At 39.4% G+C, this 23,492-nt stretch overlaps 1 protein-coding gene and 1 long non-coding RNA gene across 2 annotated transcripts; one reads left to right on the forward strand and one right to left on the reverse strand.

The window, feature by feature from the left end:
- Positions 1-65: 65 nt before the first annotated feature.
- On the reverse strand, positions 66-2,159 carry LOC5576972 (UDP-glucuronosyltransferase 2B31). Its single transcript, XM_001663017.2, has 4 exons — positions 2,049-2,159; positions 1,227-1,991; positions 617-1,169; positions 66-558 (listed from the first exon to the last, which is right to left on the reverse strand). Exons 2-4 carry the CDS (start codon positions 1,856-1,858, stop codon positions 169-171), a joined length of 1,575 nt encoding a protein of 524 aa, XP_001663067.1. The 5' UTR covers positions 1,859-1,991; positions 2,049-2,159; the 3' UTR covers positions 66-168.
- Positions 2,160-6,177: 4,018 nt separating this feature from the next.
- LOC110676365 lies at positions 6,178-6,907 on the forward strand. Its single transcript, XR_002500309.1, has 2 exons — positions 6,178-6,520; positions 6,590-6,907. It is a non-coding gene; the product is annotated as an uncharacterized LOC110676365 (long non-coding RNA).
- Positions 6,908-23,492: the final 16,585 nt, after the last annotated feature.

Below are 23,492 nucleotides of genomic sequence, written 5' to 3' on the forward strand. Positions count from 1 at the left end.
ACAAAAAGTCTTATTCCGAGCAACATAAGATTTTATTGCTTGATTTTTTTTATCATTTTTACCTATTTTATAATATCACGTTACTTTCACGAACAGCGATTCAATCCATTTGTCATGAACAATTCACTAGTATCTATTACATCACAGAATCTACGCAAAATACGGAACCTAGTTTACCTTTTTCTTATGCTTTATGTGACTTTTATTAGTTCCGGTTAGAACACTGAAAACTCTTTTCACACCTAAGAATACAGCCACAGCAGCCAAAATTACGAAAATTTTAACATCGTACAATTCACTCTTCCACAACCCTAAGCGCAGAGTGGGCGATTGAATGGTTTCCGCCTCTGGATGACGCAGACACCAATCGATCCACCAGAGAGCACGTTCCAATGGTTTTTCCGGTTGATCGCGGAACAAGGCAGACTTTTCACGCATTTTCGTACGATACGAAGGATTCTCCAGAACTTTACGGACAGTTTGCACAATTTTATCTGTGGTCAACGTCCATACAATCAACCTTTCCGCTACTCCCGCTCTTAATGATTTCTCCAGATTCTGCAATCAATTATTACATTGAAATTTACGAATCGAATTGAAATACTAGTTCACTTACTCGATATTGATCAGCTATAAACGGAATTCCGACCATCGGTACGCCATGCCAAGTTGCCTCATGAGTACTCAATAATCCAGCGTGAGTGATGAATAGCTTGGTTCGTGGGTTTGCCAGAATGTCATTTTGTGGTAAAAATTTGCGCATCATCAGATTTTTGGGAATCTTGTACTTTGTTTGATCCGCTTCAAACTTCCACAGAAAGTTGTAATCTGGGAACTTTTCGATTGCCTCCAAAAACATTTCGATGCGTTCTTCTCCCAAATCTGAGCTCAAAACGTTGGTTCCCAGGGAAAACAGAATTGCACCTTTTTTAGAGTTCTTGATGAATTCCTCAATTTCTGCTGATAGTGGCTTAGGAGGTATGATTTGCAGGCCACCAACTTGAATCATGTTTTGTGGAATGGGTTCTGGAAAGTCAACTGAGTGGTGAGAGTTCACCAGCATTAATTTCATTTTTCTGTCCAAATCTCCTAAATATGGACCATCTCTGAACACTGGCATTCGCCGGAGCATTTCGTCCGTCTTTGGAATATAGTAGTAGTTACGATAGCTGTAAGAAACATATAGGCATTTTACTAAGTTTTAACAAGATTTTTTTCATACTTACAAATAATCCACGGTGTAGATGAACAAATTCTCCAGCCTTTGAAAGAATGTCATGTCTGTGTCGTACGTTAACGTATAATACGGTATGTAGGCCGGATATTTGTGACCACCGATAAAATCCACTGTATATGGTGGAATATTGAAAGCAGTAACTCCAATTAACGGTGGTTGGCCAAATTTGTCGTACAATCCCATCAAACATGGTCCGCAGGTGAAATCGTACAGCACTAAATCAAACTTGAAGTTATCTGGATAGTTTAAGATTGTGTCCAATCCTTTGGATCGCATAACTCCTTCGCAAAGTGAATAAGCATATTCGTAGAAAGTGAACATGCTTGTGACAAGATTCTGCTGTGCCATTTCGTAGAAATCAATTGCGGTATCACCATCATGTATTGTATGATAAACCTCTTCAAGATGAATGTACGTTAAATTAGGCTTCTGAACTTTTTCCACATCAGGTGAGACGATTGTTAGGTTGTATCCCCTAGAGGCCAAAGCTTCCATCAAAACCCGGTTCCAGATGTGATGACTTGGGCTAGGAACGCCCATCAAGCAGAGTATATTGATGCCTTTACACAAAGGCACTCCCACTAAGCAAACGAGCACCACACATTTCACGATCCGATCCATACTGCCACTAAATTGCGAATGAATAGCGCACTACTGCCGTTGCAAAATCGTCACGTTTCGATTGCGACAACTATCGTGTGATAGTGTGATTCCTCTTATCATGGAAGAGATAATGTACTGGTTCATTATCTCGCTGAAAATCAGAAATCTCAGTATGACTTTCACAAATGGCAATTTGATGGCGGATTACGGAGAGAAAATGAGATAATTTAGTTATCAAATATTTAACACAGCTGTTCAAGATTTCGTTTGTCACATTGTTTACTGAGAATTCAGCGCCTACGATTTGTATTCCCTTCACTAGATTGCACTGCCGCTTATCAGCTACTGTCTGGTCAGAATTTTTCCACAGGTGAAGTGGAGATCATATTTGTCGCTAAGTAACAGTCTGTTACAAAATTTTCGGAAGGCTTAAAAAACCGTAAAAATCAGAACAATGGGACTACTGGGTGATATATTATTATATGTTTTGATTTTGATTTAACAGTTGAGTAACCCTATCCGCTCAGCAGAGATCAATTTAAAAAATTCCCATTCTAGCAGTGTTTTACGAATTACATTTGTTTTAGCTATGGATATCTAGGTAGAAACTACAAACACAATTTATGTAAGAGCCACATTTATTCCAATTAGTTGAGTAAATGTTGATGACAAAGAACGTTGTGTTCACTTTAACCCGATCCTAAAAAAAAGAAAATTCCGAACTGGTGGATTGTCCCAGAAACAGGGGTTCAATTCTGAGAACATTGAGATCATCTCTCATTTATACCCTCTCTGTAACAATCATGAAATACAACACATCATGAGTGTCTGTTTATCGTCTACTGCTACAGCTTTGAAGAACAGTGCATGATAGAATGGTTCCGGATCATTTGGCCGAACGCCATTTGGCCGAAAGGGTCCTTTGGCCGAATGTCATTTGGCCGAAATAGAAAACAATAGTGGCTTGCAGTTGGCATGCATTTGTAATGAAATTTGAAGCTGAATCTCAAAGAATTTATTGAGCTTATTATTAAAGATGGCTAAATCGTCATTGTTATACAAATAATCAGCATCCTAAATGTTAGCACTTACTCACTTCTCTGCTAGCGGTAATAACTGCCAGCAAAGGTTTTCCAATTGTGTCTGATATCAGCTTTTCACAGTAACTAAAACAGTTTACGACTTATTCGTCCTTCTGCAGGACCGGTTTGCTTCGATTAATCGAATCGTGTTAAGTAAATTGTTTCAATCACAAATGTTGGCTTCTTCTTTCAACAAAGGAGAAACAGTGAGCTTCTTTGGCGTAATTGTCCACCGAGTCAATCGGTTTACTGCAAGCAACGGAGCAGAGTTCAGTTCACACGTTGTAATCTTAATCCTGGAGGAGAATGACATCTCACTTCACCTGAGCTGATCCTTGTGCTAAACAAAATGTTTTGAATAAGACTTTCATGAACGTATTATGAGCATTAATTCTAATAAGTTTGAAAAATAATTTAAGTTTGAAAGAATAGCCTATGATCAAAAGAAGGAAAAATCACCAGTGAAAATTTAAGCTAGTAGAATGCAAATAATCGCTTTATTATTATAACTAGAAAGAACTGCCGACTATTTAAAGAAGGCAAAATTCCCGATGAAAGTAAAAGCTAAATTATTGCCAGTAGTAATAAAATCAGTATAACTCGAAAGAATAGCCTACGTTTCAAAGAAGGAATAACTTCTGATGAAATCATTAAAATACTTGGAACTATAGCACACCGTTGGTAACCCAGTGAAAGAACAAGCATCAGCTAAGATACTTGACGCGATGTGTGAAGTTCACAACTTCGTCCTGAATTACCGGGTTGATTTTATCGGTTTCTTCAAGCACTTATATAGCAACAAATATTACGTCCCATCACATCATAAAAGTCTATAAATTAATTAGCTGAACAATTATTGGACCACACCTATAATTCAGCGTTGTATCAATATTTTTTGTTTGTAATTCGGCCAAACGGCATTCGGCCAAACGACCCGTTCGGCCAGATGGCATTCGGTCAAATGGTGTTCGGCCAAACGGCATTCGGTCAAACGGCGTTCGGCCGAATGGCTGGACACCGATAAAATTCATCTAAACAAGCTCCGAACCTGGCGGGCACTATTGCTATAGGATGTTTGGGGAATATTTATCATGCCAGTAAAGTAAAACACCTACCCCCAATGCAATGGCGTTTATGAACGACTTTTAGAAATTAAGAAAACACAAAATTTACATGCAAAAAGATTAGTGATATCTATTTTAGTTCAAAAGTTATTGATGTCTTCGTGATAAAAATTATTTGTTTTTCAAGCCATTTTATTGAAGTTACAAGAATAACACATCTGTAACTTTCCGATTGACTGTTTAACGATAAACTTGCGTCGATCGACGCGCCACTTTATTTCATATAACGGAGGGTATTAGAACTAACTTGGAGGTGATGCTTTGGGGGTTATTTGGCAATTTTGAGGTTAAAATCCCCTCCAAACACAAGCGATTTTGCGGTGGGATGTTGACGTTTGATCACGAATATAATATACAATTTTGCCTACGAAGGTATTGACCGTGATAATTATATTTTGAATTTGTTTATCGGCATATCGGTCTATTTTGCTCGAAGTAAGAGGGAGCATGGAGAAGAAGGCAATGAATACTAGATGGCAGTGATGCATCTTAATCTGAACGCGAGCCAAAACTGAACTGAACGCGTTCAATTTTTGCACGTGAACGCAGCAAACATTGAACTTTCGTGCAAGACTGCTTCAGGGTATGATGAATTAATATCACCCACTATGTATGGAACTTTTAATGTTCCTCAACATCTTTTGCAAAACTTTCTGCATTGAAATATGTTTTGATTCTGCAATCAAAACAATTTCCATTCCGCGTTAATTTATTAGCACCTTAGAGTTCAATTTTTTGAACTGATCAATGTTCAAGCCTACTTGATCCCTCGTTCAAAAATTTGAACTGGAACGTAAAACTGAACGCGTTCAAATGCAACACTGCTAGATGGATCGGTACCGTAAGGGAACGGCGAGAGAAATTGGATTAGATGTTGAAGAGGGCATACCATATGAAACAGTATTACTTGAAACGTATTTCCTTGTGGCTAACGTCCCCAATGGGAACGGCTTGGGTGTGTTTTTAGAATGACACTACCAAGACAGCCTGGCTGTGTTATCCGTAACGCTGTTCTTGATGGCGATGCAGCCCATTTACCGGATACTGCCGAATGGAGTCGACATAGGGTAACGGTCGTATTTTGGACCCCCTAAGGAAGTGATTTTAGTTTTTTGTCCCAATTAATTGATTGCACAGCGTAACCAAGTCAAAGAACATGCCAAAATGTGGAGAAAAACTTCCCCTACGAGATAGAAATGCCCCTACGATCATGGAGGATCTAAACATTTTTCATTATTTTGGACACAAGTGAGAATTGCATTTTTCTTGCTCATATCACTTGCAGAACTTATGTGAGACATGAATCTTCGGTAGTGTCATCCTTAATAATTGAAATCATTGTTTCGCAAATTTGACAAATTTACGCATAAAGTTAACGCAATTTTTGCAAAAATCTTAATTAATCTTAAAACATTAATGCTTTGGAAATGTTTCATCAATAAATGATGATACCAACTTATTAGGGATCATTCAAATATTACGTAACGCGACAGGGGGAGGGAGGGGGTCTTACATAGTGTTATGGTCCATACAAAAATTTAAAATTGTCCGTACAAAAGCTGTTATGTGGGGGAGGGAGGGGGTCTGAAATAGGAAAATTTTGCGTTACGTAATATTTGAATGAACCCTTACGAGATGAGTCATTCCGATCAATGTTACCCCGCTGATCAATGATACCCCGGATTACGGTACTTTGACATTCAAACCACATTGCTATATCCCTTTCGGCACGAACCAGCACAATTGTGCTGTTCGGCACCCTTGACATCGAATGACTATTTCAGCCAATAAATCATTGTTTTACTAAACTTTTTCGATTTTGATTATTGAATTATCATTGATACTTGTAATCAAGTACAACAGCTTTTGTTTACATCGTGTTTAGAAAACACCAGCTCAGGGTAAACAAAAAGTAAACAAACACCGTAAGAATTGAAAAAGTTTTATCTGTCGCAACTTTTCCACTATTCGTTATTTCTAGGTATGCACCGATACGAATCGAGAGTGAAAGAGTCATTCTTTGAAATGGTGAAGACCAAATGAGAATTGATTCACACTGCAAATATTTCTGGAGGGACAAAGTGGGACCAGCACAATTGTGCTGGTGCCGGCACTTACCCGGTCGATGTTCGTTGTACACTCAGAAATAATAGAAATCATAAGCGGTTTAAAACTCATACATTTTTGTCATACTTAAAGAATACACTAGGCTCAGTTTAAGTGGTATACATTTTTGGTATAATAAACTAAACTAAGCTGGACTTCCACAAAACTATTTTTATCAGTGTATTTTAGCGACCGCAGATGTTCACAAAAACAAAAATGTCGGTGAAGACGGCTTGACTCGCGAAATTCGTTTCATTAATTTGTCTACTATTCGATTAACTATCATTAGAAAATTCTCAAAAGTGGACTGCTTTTCATTAGAAATTGCGAATTAATCGAATGGCGAATGGCTAGGAACTGTTTGGTAGGTAAGAAATGTAATACAAGTTTAAATTCCCTTCATCTCAGTTTAATTTTTCTTCCTTCATTTATTTCAGAAAAGCTCGAAAACACCGAGTGTCTGCACGTGCAAAACGGAAACAGCGTCATGGAGTACTACTTCAATGCAGAAAACACGGTCCAGAAAGCAGAAACATGAGAAGAATCCATCATTTCGGATCTGGATGCTATTGAATATTTGCAGGATAATTAAATACGAGCGGCTCGGAAGTTTTGTGAACGGCAGACTACGCAGAATCAAAATTTTAGTTATCTGAAATAAGGCATGGGTCTTAATGTTAAGTGCAAACTACTGATTTCATTTCCATGTGTTTTAAAGATAATAAAATAAAAACGGGGAGTTTGATTTTTTTCAATGTTTTCCTCTTTGTTTATATTTGTAGCAACGTCGGGGAATTCGGTAGCATGCTATAAAAAGCATTGATGCGGTGGAGTTATACTAGCGTCAGTTTATGCTCAGGATAAATAAGCCTGTATAGTCTGCACCTATACGGGGCTTAGACCCAACCAGGCAAATAGCGATTTAGAGTGGCTTTTAAACTATATAGTTTAGATATTTTTCAGAGTGTAGACTACCAATTTTCATTTTCAGTATTTTGATCGAATTAAGTGGCTGAATCTGATTCTAATGTCCACAATAGTGCATAATATTGCATTTAAACATGAATGAGTGATTTCATACGAATCATAAGGATGATGTACCGTTCGAAAACTATGTGACAGAAACTCATAGCTTTGGTTTAAAAACTTTTATTTTTTATACGTCCATATTTGAAATAGATTGGGAATCACATTTAATGTTTTAAATCTCCTTTAGCAAAGTTTAAGACAAAGTAAAAGTTTAGGGGAACGTTCAAAAATTACGTCATTCATTTAGGGGAGTAGAGGTGTATGAAAGTGCGACAGTGCATGTGGGCAAAAGCGTGATCGTGGACATGGGGAGGATTTAGATTGACTTAAAAACAATGGACGTAATTTTTGAATTTCCCCTTGCTTTGATAATTGATCAATAAGGTACAGTGGGGGAAGTGTATCAGTGGGGTAAGTGGATCATTTGTCCATATTAAGCTTAAATACTTGAAAACGTTGAATGTTTTTGCACCATTGCTTCGTTTTAGGTTCTATTCTTACGTCCACACTAATACTATTGCAAAACTGGTACTACACGTACACTAACACAAGCAAACTTGTGAGCCGCAAAAATTGATTTATTTCGAAATTGTTTTCTATCAATCAAAAATCCATTGTTTCTCTGTCTAAAATCGAATACTATTAGTTTTTTCAACACATGGTGAGCATTTCAGTTCTAATTGAATGAATCACAATGAAAAATATGAGATTTTTATAAATAAATACAAATATATTGGACATGGTACACTTACCCCTAGTTTTGAATGGGGTGGGGTAAGTGCATCAAGTATTATTATCATTTGTTGACACACTGTTCACGAGAATTTGAATAAGTTGTAATATCCGCAAATGTTGTTTTCCTTTAACTTTTCTCATTCCTAGCTTAAATTTGTCAAATTGACTATAAAAAAATTGAATTAATCCACCTAACAGTTTATTTTTAATCTTTCTGGTATAAAACATTTAAAGAATGAATATTGCAATATTTAAACCAAAACTTTACGTGGTTTATCTAAGCTGAGATGCAATAGACCAAAATATTTGTTTCTTTCAATTGAATGCCTAATGTCATACCTTATTTGACCATATAAATTGTTCTAGATATATGATACAATTATATTCATCAATAGAATGAAAAGATTTCAGTTTTTCAATCAAAAATAAATGTAACTTATGTTTTAAACAATAAGTGTATTTCGAAAACATCGTTTGGAATACCCCTGCAATACTTCTGTTTAGCTTATGTGTATAAATGGATGAATTTCCTCCAAATTATGCTAGCCACAATGTTTTTTTTTGTTCGAATTAGTGTGAAATAATGTAAAATATGTTAAATATTATTTTGATAAAATGAAGATATTTTTTTTTAATTTTTAAACTATCAAAATATAATATTACTAGCACTATTAACAACAACGAAAGTAATATCATTCATACTATACATAATTATACCATACTAGTTTTGAGAATAGATTTTTTTGTTTGGTGATCCACTTACCCCACCATGGTGGGGCAAGTGGATCATTTGGTGCAAATTTTCAAGTCGCTCATACTTAATACACAACAATCAGAAAAATCGAAACAAGAAACGATTTGAAGCACATTAGTCCCTCATTTGTTATCCACAGAAAAAAGTTTGAATTACATTATTCACGTTAGCTTTACATAACAATGAAGTTGACAGTTGATTTTTCTGTATCCACTTACCCCACGGTACCTTACCATGTTGACGCGATAATCCATTTTGGTGTTCTACAATGTATGCCGGTTCAATTTCCGCCATAATATTTATGAAATTTGACAACTGAAGCTGAAAACCTTTACTTACTATTTGCTTCCAAACCACAGAGTCCTTTGAATGGCATACTATTCATGTATGCAGCCCATGCTAGTCTTCTTCTTCTTCTTCTTCTTCTACTTCTTCTTGGCATTACATCCTCACTGGGACAGAGCCTGCTTCTCAGCTAAGTGTTCAATGAGCACTTCCATAGTTATTACCTGAGAGCTTCCATTGCCAAAGTTGCCATTTTCACATTCGTATATTGAAACGTACGATGAAACTCTATGCCCAGGGAAGTCAAAAAAATTTCCATTACGAAAAGATCCTGGACTGACCGGGAATCGAACCCAGACACCTTCAGCATGGCTTTGCTTTTTAGCCGTGGACTCTAACCATTCGGCTAAGGAAGGCCCCTGCTGGTATTACTCGCAAATATGTTGTTTATGATGTATGAAATGCGTTTGAAATAGTCTACTTAACTATAAAACAATGTATGAAGTTATGGAGTCTAGATTATCCGCTCATATAAAAAATATCGTTTCATTCTTTTTACGTTTAAAAATATATTGTCTAAATCTGAAATTTTGAGACTTAGATAAGCTGATATATTAAAAATAAAAATAAAAATCCAAACTTTAAAAGCTCATGGAAAATCAAAAAGTCTACTGTTTGCAGCTGTCTAACTGTAAGAAAAATGCTTAGATAATTCAACGGTTAGGTAGAACTAAGATTCAGATTGATGCCGGTTGTATTACAGGCCAGAGCAAAATTGCCGATCAAAGGGATCCTTTGGCGTGAAATTTGAGAATGAAATTGTGAGGGCCGCTTTTCTCCCCCTGATAAACAAAAAAAACCTGACTACGCCCATGTCCCTCGCCCCCTTTAAAAGCTATGCTGCCCATAACTGGATATTTGTAACATTCGACAAAAGTAGGCATTGAGTAAATGGAACATTTAGTGTGCATTTTACGACAGTATGGGAGGAAACTAAAATTTCGAAAAATTACCAGCAACTCAAAAGTGCTTATTTGAGGCTAATATTTCGTACAACTCATATCGCATACTAGGTGAATAGTCAGAAAATAATTCTGATAGAAATTTTATTGCTATTACATTACGAGGCTCATTTAGAATCTCAGTGTGACTGTTATGCGGTTATAATTACCAATGTGACAAAACAACTTGGCATTTTTCTCGAATTTTCTAGAACATTCTCACAGATTTCAGTAAGTAGATCGAAAGTATTCATCATTTGATGACTATCCATGGTATTAACTCCAATTTGTCAAAAATGTCGAATGTGACTGTTATGCAGTTATGGGCAGTATGTAGGTCGTAAACGTAGTTCATAAGCAAATATTAACATGTTAAAATTTGAAAAAACAGAAACAAAATATATGTCCCGATTTTGTCAGGTTCCCCATTTTGTCAGCCTAAAATTCATCGGGAGGCTGACAAAATCCGGTCTCTACTGTATTACAATGACTTAAATTTCATTTTAAGCAAATAGACTCGATGTAAAAAATAAAATAAAATAAATTTGATATTGGGAGCCAGATAGCCATACAGTATACACGCAGATACTAAGTAAGATCATGATGAGGGTCGTAGGTTAGAGTCCAGCCGGTCGAGCATCTTTTCGTAAAGGGAATTTTCTCGACTTCCCTGAGCGTAGAGTATGATCGTACCTGTCACACGATATACACATGCAACATTGGTCGATTGACAAAGATAGCTGTTAGTTAATATCTGTGGAAGTGCTCATGAGAAGTTGAGAACCAGGCTTCTTTAGCGTCAGAAAGAAGAAGAAGAAATTTTATGGTAATTATTTGCACTTAAAAACGTCCAAGCTGTCGGGCACATATGACGTAAATTTACATGAATTTTTAGGAAAGCTGCTTACGCAGACTGAATATTTTGACGTTTCCTTTTTAGCTCTAGGAATAAAATGAATGATTCCAGTTATTTAAAATAAATTAGTTCCATGTTACCAACCTTAACAAAAACATCGTTCAAGCATCATTTGAAGGAGGCCTTTGTGATTTCAAAAGTGATAGTGTATATGTTAGGTAAAGTGAGTGAAAGAGGTTGGAGAGAGTCTGTAAAAAAATAATTTAATTTTCGAGTCTAGTACACGACTCTGACAACGGCCTTATAGTGGAGGTCGAATTATGCGTACCTGTCAAAGGATACAAACCGTAGTGGAATAAAATGATATAGTTCTCAATTCGGTTTTCATTTATTCATAGGTACAGTCAGGTCTCCTATTAGACACATGGTTGGGGGGCGTAATAGGAATCTACGTTATAGGAGACCCAGGGCTTATGGGATTTCATCACTTTGAGGGTGTCGTTGAATATCTCGTATGCCAAAAGAGATAGTACAGTACTGTCTTCGGCAAAGTTTCAGTACTAAGTACGATCTACCTTTAGGAGTTGAGGATCATCCTTTCAGTTGAGAACTTGGCCGGTAGGGGCGCTTTTTCTGATTTGCACTATATGAACCATGAGGGATAAGAATGCAAAATTTTGTAACATATGATATCTCTGAATCCTGATGTTTTGGAAGGTTGGTGTCTTCGGAAGAGTTGTTCAGTAGCTCAAGGACTGACATGTGGTGGTCATTCTGATACGGAATTACGCCACCAGGCGGCGCTAGTGGGCATGGAATTTTTGTTTTGCGCATAGCTCAGTTGCCTGACCACTTAGAAAGATGGCGTCTTCGGCAAAGTTGCTCAGTATCACAAGGGCTAACATTATTGGAGCCGAAAGTTTCGAAATTTTGCCACTAGGCGGCGCTAGTGAGCAAAGAATTTTTGTTTTGCGCATAGCTCAGTTGCCTGACCACATAGAAAGATGGCGTCTTCGGCAAAGTTGCTCAGTATCACAAGGGCTAACATTATTTGAGCTGAAAGTTTCGAAATTTTGCCACTAGGTGGCGCTAGTGAGCAAGGAATTTTCGGCAAGTGGATCATTTGGTGCAAATTTTCAAGTCGCTCATACTTAATACACAACAATCAGAAAAATCGAAACAAGAAACGATTTGAAGCACATTAGTCCCTCATTTGTTGTCCACAGAAAAAAGTTTGAATTACATTATTCACGTTAGCTTTACATAACAATGAAGTTGACAGTTGATTTTTCTGTATCCACTTACCCCACGGTACCTTACCATGTTGACGCGATAATCCATTTTGGTGTTCTACAATGTATGCCGGTTCAATTTCCGCCATAATATTTATGAAATTTGACAACTGAAGCTGAAAACCTTTACTTACTATTTGCTTCCAAACCACAGAGTCCTTTGAATGGCATACTATTCATGTATGCAGCCCATGCTAGTCTTCTTCTTCTTCTTCTTCTTCTACTTCTTCTTGGCATTACATCCTCACTGGGACAGAGCCTGCTTCTCAGCTAAGTGTTCAATGAGCACTTCCATAGTTATTACCTGAGAGCTTCCATTGCCAAAGTTGCCATTTTCACATTCGTATATTGAAACGTACGATGAAACTCTATGCCCAGGGAAGTCAAAAAAATTTCCATTACGAAAAGATCCTGGACTGACCGGGAATCGAACCCAGACACCTTCAGCATGGCTTTGCTTTTTAGCCGTGGACTCTAACCATTCGGCTAAGGAAGGCCCCTGCTGGTATTACTCGCAAATATGTTGTTTATGATGTATGAAATGCGTTTGAAATAGTCTACTTAACTATAAAACAATGTATGAAGTTATGGAGTCTAGATTATCCGCTCATATAAAAAATATCGTTTCATTCTTTTTACGTTTAAAAATATATTGTCTAAATCTGAAATTTTGAGACTTAGATAAGCTGATATATTAAAAATAAAAATAAAAATCCAAACTTTAAAAGCTCATGGAAAATCAAAAAGTCTACTGTTTGCAGCTGTCTAACTGTAAGAAAAATGCTTAGATAATTCAACGGTTAGGTAGAACTAAGATTCAGATTGATGCCGGTTGTATTACAGGCCAGAGCAAAATTGCCGATCAAAGGGATCCTTTGGCGTGAAATTTGAGAATGAAATTGTGAGGGCCGCTTTTCTCCCCCTGATAAACAAAAAAAACCTGACTACGCCCATGTCCCTCGCCCCCTTTAAAAGCTATGCTGCCCATAACTGGATATTTGTAACATTCGACAAAAGTAGGCATTGAGTAAATGGAACATTTAGTGTGCATTTTACGACAGTATGGGAGGAAACTAAAATTTCGAAAAATTACCAGCAACTCAAAAGTGCTTATTTGAGGCTAATATTTCGTACAACTCATATCGCATACTAGGTGAATAGTCAGAAAATAATTCTGATAGAAATTTTATTGCTATTACATTACGAGGCTCATTTAGAATCTCAGTGTGACTGTTATGCGGTTATAATTACCAATGTGACAAAACAACTTGGCATTTTTCTCGAATTTTCTAGAACATTCTCACAGATTTCAGTAAGTAGATCGAAAGTATTCATCATTTGATGACTATCCATGGTATTAACTCCAATTTGTCAAAAATGTCGAATGTGACTGTTATGCAGTTATGGGCAGTATGTAGGTCGTAAACGTAGTTCATAAGCAAATATTAACATGTTAAAATTTGAAAAAACAGAAACAAAATATATGTCCCGATTTTGTCAGGTTCCCCATTTTGTCAGCCTAAAATTCATCGGGAGGCTGACAAAATCCGGTCTCTACTGTATTACAATGACTTAAATTTCATTTTAAGCAAATAGACTCGATGTAAAAAATAAAATAAAATAAATTTGATATTGGGAGCCAGATAGCCATACAGTATACACGCAGATACTAAGTAAGATCATGATGAGGGTCGTAGGTTAGAGTCCAGCCGGTCGAGCATCTTTTCGTAAAGGGAATTTTCTCGACTTCCCTGAGCGTAGAGTATGATCGTACCTGTCACACGATATACACATGCAACATTGGTCGATTGACAAAGATAGCTGTTAGTTAATATCTGTGGAAGTGCTCATGAGAAGTTGAGAACCAGGCTTCTTTAGCGTCAGAAAGAAGAAGAAGAAATTTTATGGTAATTATTTGCACTTAAAAACGTCCAAGCTGTCGGGCACATATGACGTAAATTTACATGAATTTTTAGGAAAGCTGCTTACGCAGACTGAATATTTTGACGTTTCCTTTTTAGCTCTAGGAATAAAATGAATGATTCCAGTTATTTAAAATAAATTAGTTCCATGTTACCAACCTTAACAAAAACATCGTTCAAGCATCATTTGAAGGAGGCCTTTGTGATTTCAAAAGTGATAGTGTATATGTTAGGTAAAGTGAGTGAAAGAGGTTGGAGAGAGTCTGTAAAAAAATAATTTAATTTTCGAGTCTAGTACACGACTCTGACAACGGCCTTATAGTGGAGGTCGAATTATGCGTACCTGTCAAAGGATACAAACCGTAGTGGAATAAAATGATATAGTTCTCAATTCGGTTTTCATTTATTCATAGGTACAGTCAGGTCTCCTATTAGACACATGGTTGGGGGGCGTAATAGGAATCTACGTTATAGGAGACCCAGGGCTTATGGGATTTCATCACTTTGAGGGTGTCGTTGAATATCTCGTATGCCAAAAGAGATAGTACAGTACTGTCTTCGGCAAAGTTTCAGTACTAAGTACGATCTACCTTTAGGAGTTGAGGATCATCCTTTTAGTTGAGAACTTGGCCGGTAGGGGCGCTTTTTCTGATTTGCACTATATGAACCATGAGGGATAAGAATGCAAAATTTTGTAACATATGATATCTCTGAATCCTGATGTTTTGGAAGGTTGGTGTCTTCGGAAGAGTTGTTCAGTAGCTCAAGGACTGACATGTGGTGGTCATTCTGATACGGAATTACGCCACCAGGCGGCGCTAGTGGGCATGGAATTTTTGTTTTGCGCATAGCTCAGTTGCCTGACCACTTAGAAAGATGGCGTCTTCGGCAAAGTTGCTCAGTATCACAAGGGCTAACATTATTGGAGCCGAAAGTTTCGAAATTTTGCCACTAGGCGGCGCTAGTGAGCAAAGAATTTTTGTTTTGCGCATAGCTCAGTTGCCTGACCACATAGAAAGATGGCGTCTTCGGCAAAGTTGCTCAGTATCACAAGGGCTAACATTATTTGAGCTGAAAGTTTCGAAATTTTGCCACTAGGCGGCACTAGTGAGCCAAGAATTTTTGTTTTGCGCATAGCTCAGTAGCCCGACCACTTAGAAAGATGGCGTCTTCGGCAAAGTTGCTCAGTATCACAAGGGCTAACATTATTTGAGCCGAAAGTTTCGAAATTTTGCCACTAGGCGGCGCTAGTGAGCAAGAAATTTTTATTCCGTGGATAGCTCAGTAGTCTGACCACTTAGAAAGTTGGCGTCTTCGGCAAAGTTGCTTAGTATCACAAGGGCTAACATTATTTGAGCCGAAAGTTTCGAAATTTTGCCACTAGGCTTCGCTAGTGAGCAAATAATTTTTGTTTTGCGCATAGCTCAGTAGCCTGACCACTTAGAAAGATGGCGTCTTCGGCAAAGTTGCTCAGTATCACAAGGGCTAACATTATTTGAGCTGAAAGTTTCGAAATTTTGCCACTAGGCGGCACTAGTGAGCCAAGAATTTTTGTTTTGCGCATAGCTCAGTAGCCCGACCACTTAGAAAGATGGCGTCTTCGGCAAAGTTGCTCAGTATCACAAGGGCTAACATTATTTGAGCCGAAAGTTTCGAAATTTTGCCACTAGGCGGCGCTAGTGAGCAAGAAATTTTTATTCCGTGGATAGCTCAGTAGTCTGACCACTTAGAAAGTTGGCGTCTTCGGCAAAGTTGCTCAGTATCACAAGGGCTAACATTATTTGAGCCGAAAGTTTCGAAATTTTGCCATTAGGCGGCGCTAGTGAGCAAGGAATTATTGTTTTGCGCATTGCTCAGTTGCCTGACCACTTAGAAAGATGGCGTGTTCGGCAAAGTTGCTCAGTATCACAAGGGCTAACATTATTTGAGCCGAAAGTTTTGAAATTTTGCCACTAGGCGGCGCTAGTGAGCAAAGAATTTTTGTTTTGCGCATAGCTCAGTAGCCCGACCACTTAGAAAGATAAATAATAATTGTAATAAAAATTCCTTGCTCACTAGCGCCACCTAGTGGCAAAATTTCGAAACATTCGGCTCCAATAATGTTAGCCCTTGTGATGCTGAGCAACTTTGCCGAAGACGCCATCTTTCTAAGTGGTCAGGCTACTGAGCTATCCACGAAACAAAAATTCTTTGCTCACTAGCGGCGCCTAGTGGCAAAATTTCGAAACTTTTGGCTCAAATAATGTTAGCCCTTGTGATACTGAGCAACTTTGCTGAAGACGCCATCTTTCTAAGTGGTCAGGCTACTGAGCTATCCACGAAACAAAAATTCGTTGCTCACTAGCGGCGCCTAGTGGCAAAATTTCGAAACTTTTGGCTCAAATAATGTTAGCCCTTGTGATGCTGAGCAACTTTGCCGAAGACGCCATCTTTCTAAGTGGTCAGGCTACTGAGCTATGCGCAAAACAAAAATTATTTGCTCACTAGCGAAGCCTAGTGGCAAAATTTTGAAACTTTTGGCTCAAATAATGTTAGCCCTTGTGATACTGAGCAACTTTGCTGAAGACGCCATCGTCCTAAGTGGTCAGGCTACTGAGCTATGCGCAAAACAAAAATTCTTGGCGCATTAGTGCCGCCTAGTGGCAAAATTTCGAAACTTTCAGCTCAAATAATGTTAGCCCTTGTGGTACTGAGCAACTTTGTCGAAGACGCCATCTTTCTAAGTGGTCAGGCTACTGAGCTATCCACGAAACAAAAATTCTTTGCTCACTAGCGGCGCCTAGTGGCAAAATTTCGAAACTTTCGGCTCAAATAATGTTAGACCTTGTGATACTGAGCAACTTTGCCGAAGACGCCATCGTTCTAAGTGGTCAGGCTACTGAGCTATGCGCAAAACAAAAATTCGTTGCTCACTAGCGCCGCCTAGTGGCAAAATTTAGAAACTTTCGGCTCAAATAATGTTAGCCCTTGTGATACTAAGCAACTTTGCCGAAGACGCCATGTTTTTAAGTGGTCAGGCAACTGAGCTATGCGCAAAACAAAAATTCCATGCCAACTAGCGCCGCCTGGTGGCGTAATTCCGTATCAGAATGACCACCACATGTCAGCCCTTGAGCTACTGAACAACTCTTCCGAAGACACCAACCTTCCAAAACATCAGGATTCAGAGATATCATATGTTACAAAATTTTGCATTCTTATCCCTCATGGTTCATATAGTGCAAATTAGAAAAAGCGCCCCTACCGGCCAAGTTCTCAACTAAAAGGATGATCCTCAACTCCTAAAGGTAGATCGTACTTAGTACTGAAACTTTGCCGAAGACAGTACTGTACTATCTCTTTTGGCATACGAGATATTCAACGTCACCCCCAAAGTGATGAAATCCCATAAGCCCTGGGTCTCCTATAACGTCCTGGTGTGTCTTATAGGAGTGCACGTTATAGGAATGCGTTTAATAGGAGACCCGACTGTATTCCACTTAACAATTCGAAGGTTTATTATTATTTTCAATTTTAATTTTCATTGCATAATTATTTTTGAGGAAAAAACCCAAATTATTTAGGAGGATATAAACAAACATAGCAAAACATAGTGGGGCCCAGATAGCCGTAGCGGTAAACGCGCAGCTATTCGGCAAGACCAAGCTGAGGGTCGAGGGTTCGAATCCCACCGGTCGAGGATCTTTTCGGGTTGAAAATTTTCTCGACTTCCCAGGGCATAGAGTATCTTCGTACCTGTCACACGATATACGCATGCAAAAATGGTCATTGGCACAGTAAGCTCTCAGTTAATAACTGTGGAAGTGCTCATAAGAACACTAAACTGAGGAGCAGGCTCTGTCCCAAAGGGGACGTAATGCCAGAAAGAAGAAGCAAAACAAAGACGATTTGATTGAGCCAATCAGTTTTCAAGTCATTCACACATGTATTTTTACCCATTTTTATATGACGTAGACTAGTTCTTGAATAATCTCGATAAACGTCATCGTCACGAGATGCTTTGAATCTTAGAGAGAATATGAAGTATTTTTATCTCTCGTACATTGTTCTCGTTTCATTTATATAAAAAAAATCATATTAATTAAAATACATTATTTTTTTTAAATTTCAATGTGCATTAAAAAAACATAATTATTTCTGAATTTTTGGGTCACCCTATCTCACGAAAGAGCACCCTAATGACGAAATAAAAAAATACGGGTCCAAAATTTTTTAAAAAGGCTTGACTTAAACAACTTTCTAAAAAAAATAAAAAAAATATTTTTTTTTTTTCGAACATCGACCGCCTTGGGGACGGACCAGCACAATTGTGCTGGTCTGAATTTGACCCTAAAAAGTTCATGGAGTGATAGAATAGCCAAAATAAAGAATGTTTTGTTCTACGAGATGATGAGTTTATAAGGTAAATTTTGAAATAATCACTAAAATATGGTCCGTCCCGAAAGGGATATGGTGAAGAAAGCATATGAGTCACGTCTGCAAATACTCCAGATGATCGGGGCCAAACTACCGCGAGGCATTCAGACTGATCTGCTGCAAGTCGGATCGGTGTTAGTAACAGCAAAACTGACGTACGGTATCGGATTGATGAGCCGAGGAGGATCAGCAACATTGCAACATTGGTCCGGTATGCTTCTGCAGCGTTTGTTACCAGCCCGATAGTTTCGGTCATGTCCGAAGCGGGCACCTTACCGTTCGAGCTGTTAGCGGTTCAGTGCATATCGGAGACAGCCATTCGCATTCTAGCGAAGAACAACTGAAACAACGCTCTCCCCTTGATTTGGCGCGCTTCGGATCGTCTGGAGGAAATCACGGCACAGCACTCCCTGCTGTCGGTCATCTTGTGAGACAAGACGATCGCACGTGGAACGGACAGAAACCCTCATTGTATGGGACGTGAAGAGGAAGATTCGAGCCGGTGACCCACCAGAGAAAGACTGCCCAGTCGTCAAGCAACTATTGTCGACTCGCTTCCACAGTACGATCGTCGTTTACACTGACGAATCCAAGTGTAAAGACACGTTTTTTATAACAATCGTATCTCCAGAAGTTTAAGGATATTATAGGATTACGATTGTAAACTTGGATCATGGAACTGCAAGTCACTTGGTTTTGCAGGTTGCGACAGGATTATGTATGACAAATTACATACCCGTAACTTCGATATCATAGCGCTGTAGGAACTTTGTTGGACTGGACAGAAGGTGTGGAAAAGCGGGCATCGAGCGGCTACCTTCTACCAAAGCTGTGGCATCACAGATGAGCTAGGAACTGGCTTCATAGTGTTGGGCAAGATGCAGCAACGCGTTATCGGGTAGCAGCCGATCAACGCAAGGATGTGCAACCGATGAAGATAAAAGGCCGTTTCTTCAACTAAAGCATCATCAACGTACACTGTCCACACGAAGGGAGACCCGACGAAGAGAAGGAGACGTTTTACGCGCAGCTGGAGCAGATATATGATGGATGCTCGCCGCGTGACGTGAAAATCGTTGTTGGCGACATGAACGCACAGATAGGACGAGAAGAGATATACAGTTCGGTGATCGGGCGGAACAGCCTGCACACCGTATCTGACGACAACAGCCAACGATGTGTCAACTTTGCAGCCTCTCGTGGTATGGTAGTCCGAAGGACCTTCTTCCCCCACAAAGATATCCATAAGGCCACCTGGAGATCACCAGATAACCTAATCGAGAACCAAATCGACCATGTTCTAATCGAAGGAAAATTCTTTTCTGACATTAGCAATGTTCGTACATACCACAGTGCGAATATTAATTCGGATCACCACCTGCAGTTGTGTTCAGGATAATAGTAGTGAAAGCCAATTTTCATACAAAATGCTCAACTTTGGTATACTATAACTTTTCTTCTATATGAGCAATCGGCATGACATTTTGGCAATAATCTACAAATATACTCAATTTCATTATTACAAAATTTAAAAATTTCCACACTTCCGACTAAAAAGTTAACCCGTTAACGCCCAAGGTATTTCACAATTGGAATTCAGCTCCGTTTTTGTAATTCATAGTCGTATTCCCATAAATTTAACCTTATTTCACCAAAAAAATTTAAGTCTAGTGGGGATCCAAAAAATTTCTTGAAAGTGTGTCGTCCATATCTAATTTTTCTATAAGTTTATTTTCGAGATTATTCAAATATATTTTCATGCTCTTCGACCCATTACAATGTAAACAAGTTTAAAAAACTGCAGGTGAGAGGTAATTCATAAATTACGTCCCGTACAGAAGAGGAAGGAGGGGGTTATAAGGAAACGTGACTACCCATATAAAAATTGAAATCCACACAAAAAGTGTGATATAGAGGAAAATTGAGGAGGATGAATATGTCAAAACTTTACGTGACGTAATTTATGGACGTAAACTGATAAAGAAATTGCAACATAAAGAATACAAATTTCATAGGCGAAAGATGCATGCTGGAACTAAATCATTTAGTGACTTCAATTCTATTTTCTGCTCTGCCACGTAAGTAAGATACAGACATACATACATTTCCATACATGTACATGTACACTTACACCCTTTATACCAAAAACAAAATAAAATCAACGTCAAATAGTTTGATTTAAAAAAAAAACCTACAGATGTTTTAGAATTGTTGCCAACACTGGTAGCAATTAATTATGTTGCTCGGATATCGTTGGCGCCATAGCAACCGGATAACAAATCTAAGTAAGCTGCGGCTGAAAAAAAAGGAGACTGAACGAAAAATTCAAGCGATCAAGACGTGCGAGAAGAAAAACTTATCAAACTAGTTTAAATTAGAAAACTTAATGTTAAATTAGTTCTAATCCTAAATGTAAAATAAAATTAGTTAAAATTACTTTGAAGCATTTCATTCGAGTTTGTCTGGTAAAATCCTACAAATAGTATTTGTAGCAGCTGTAGCAGGTGAGTGCTGACGGTGGCCTTCAATCTGTGGCCATTCCGTTCCGCCGACTGGATTTTACCTTGGCCCTTCTTCTCCGGCAGGTGAGTGCTGACGGTGGCCTTCAATCTGTGGCCATTCCGTTCCGCCGACTGGATTTTACCTTGGCCCTTCTTCTCCGGCAGGTGAGTGCTGACGGTGGCCTTCAATCTGTGGCCATTCCGTTCCGCCGACTGGATTTTACCTTGGCCCTTCTTCTCCGGCAGGTGAGTGCTGACGGTGGCCTTCAATCTGTGGCCATTCCGTTCCGCCGACTGGATTTTACCTTGGCCCTTCTTCTCCGGCAGGTGAGTGCTGACGGTGGCCTTCAATCTGTGGCCATTCCGTTCCGCCGACTGGATTTTACCTTGGCCCTTCTTCTCCGGCAGGTGAGTGCTGACGGTGGCCTTCAATCTGTGGCCATTCCGTTCCGCCGACTGGATTTTACCTTGGCCCTTCTTCTCCGGCAGGTGAGTGCTGACGGTGGCCTTCAATCTGTGGCCATTCCGTTCCGCCGACTGGATTTTACATTGGTCCTTCGAATACCAAACGCCAGTTTATATGGCACAACAGTTGCGCCGCTCTAAAAGAGAAACTAGAGGCGTAGTACCAAAGCGACTAGAAAATTACTTTGTTCAACTTCCACATCAACCAACCATGTATCGTACTCCTGTAAATGAACAGCAGCAGAACAAATCAATCCAGCGAACTGCAGACCATGTCTCAGCCCCGATCGGAAATGACGCGGAGAACGATCCTGTTTCTGGTTCTCGCATCTCGAAGGGTGCTGCTCACTCTGAAAGGCGTTCAAAGAAAAACCTATCTTCTCGTATCAGCGAAGCTGACAGCCAACTGAAGGCTCTTTTGTTGGAAGAGCAGATCGAGGAGGATGAACTGAAGGCGTCTATCGAACGAGACAAAATTCTGGCTGAGAAACGATTAGCTGCGCTCCAGATAGAACAAGACCTGGCGTTGAAGACGGAAGAAAGAAAAGCAGAGTTCCTCAAGCGAAAGCGTGAGCGTGAACTTAAGAAGGAAGAACTTAAGACTGGTTCAAGTTACGGCTCGAGTGTCTGCAGTAGCAGAGGTAGCAGCTCGAGTGCGTACACCAGTGTATCTCGACGTGTCACCAAATGGCTCACCGAGTCAAAAACCGTGGAAGCAAGCAACACGAACAATCTGGAGTCAAATCGCATAATTCGCCCATCGTCCCGCGAGCCTGCAGCGAATGATGTACCTGTTCCCGAACCTGGCGTGAATGCAATCCTGTACGAAGCATTCAAGGCACTGCAAGGAAGAAACGTCAAGGACTTGCCGTCGTTTTCTGGTGACATCATGGAGTGGATGATTTTCGAAACTGAATTCAAAACGTCCACTGAGGAATTCCGTCTAACAGATCGGGACAATATCAGGCGACTGAATAAAGCGTTACAAGGTAAGGCACGCAAAACTGTGGAATCGCTGTTGTCTTCCCCTGACAACGTCGCTCAGATCATGAGGATGCTGAAATCGAACTTTGGACGCACTGAATGGGTTGTGGTCAATCGATTGGAAGCACTGCGAAATTTAGAGAGCGTCAAGGAAGGTAACATCGAATCATTTAGGACTTTCTACAATGCTGTAGTAGGTACCATGGTCGCGATGCGGAACGCCAAGGCGGATAATTATCTGCTCAACCCCGAACTCATTTCAACCCTTGCTGAAAAACTGCCTGGTTTCAGTAAGCAAATGTGGATTCGCCATAAGGCAGCATTGATGAAGGAAGATACCGTGGTGGATTTCAACACTTTCGCTCGTTGGTTGGAGGATGAGATGGACAATCAGTTGTCCAGTTTGAATCCATCGTTCGGTCCCAGGAAAGTGAACTACCTAGCGAAGCAAAAACCGGTTGTATTCAATGTGAACAGCCGGGGTGAGGAAACACCGAAGAAGTGTCCACTGTGTTCGGTAGGTTCCCACTTCAGTTTGGACAAATGCGAGCAATTTCGGGGACTTTCTGTAGCTCAACGTAAAACCACCGCCCGATCGTGCAAAGTGTGCTACATTTGCTTGAAATCGGATCACGCCAGAAGAAACTGTAAATCTTCAAAGAAGTGTTCAGTTTGTGGTAAAAATCATCACGAATTGGTACACAGCGATGAGTCACCTAGAAGCTTCCCGCCTAGTATGCCGAATGTGTGCAACGTGAATGGTAAAAACGCGAACACATTACTTCGTGTTGGAAAGGTGAGGATCAAAGGTCCAAATTGCGTCGAAGAAGTCTTCGCGCTATTTGATGAAGGTTCATCTTTGTCAATGATGGACGCTACCGTTGCTGCGAAGATTGGACTTCAAGGGCCAACGTCGTCTGTGAATTATCGTTGGACGAACGGTATATCACATAAGGAAGAAGATTCGATGATGCTCTCATTCGATATCTCTGGTCCTGCAGTTCAAGCAAAATGGTACAGAGCAAATTACATTCGTTCTGTGCAAAATCTCGACCTACCACCAATGAATTTCGACATTGAGAAGGTGAGGCAGCTGTACC

Source organism: Aedes aegypti, chromosome 2, assembly GCF_002204515.2.
Source record: "Aedes aegypti strain LVP_AGWG chromosome 2, AaegL5.0 Primary Assembly, whole genome shotgun sequence".
NCBI lineage: Eukaryota > Metazoa > Arthropoda > Insecta > Diptera > Culicidae > Aedes > Aedes aegypti.

What these genes read in the sequence shown, in the direction of transcription:
- LOC5576972 (XM_001663017.2), bottom strand. Translation starts at nt 1,858, where the DNA reads ATGGATCGGATCGTGAAATGTGTGGTGCTCGTTTGCTTAGTGGGAGTG. An exon ending in ATCTACACCGTGGATTATTT is followed by an intron (nt 1,170 to 1,226) that starts GTAAGTATGAAA and finishes TGTTTCTTACAG; the next exon opens with CTATCGTAACTACTACTATA. An exon ending in TTATAGCTGATCAATATCGA is followed by an intron (nt 559 to 616) that starts GTAAGTGAACTA and finishes AATTGATTGCAG; the next exon opens with AATCTGGAGAAATCATTAAG.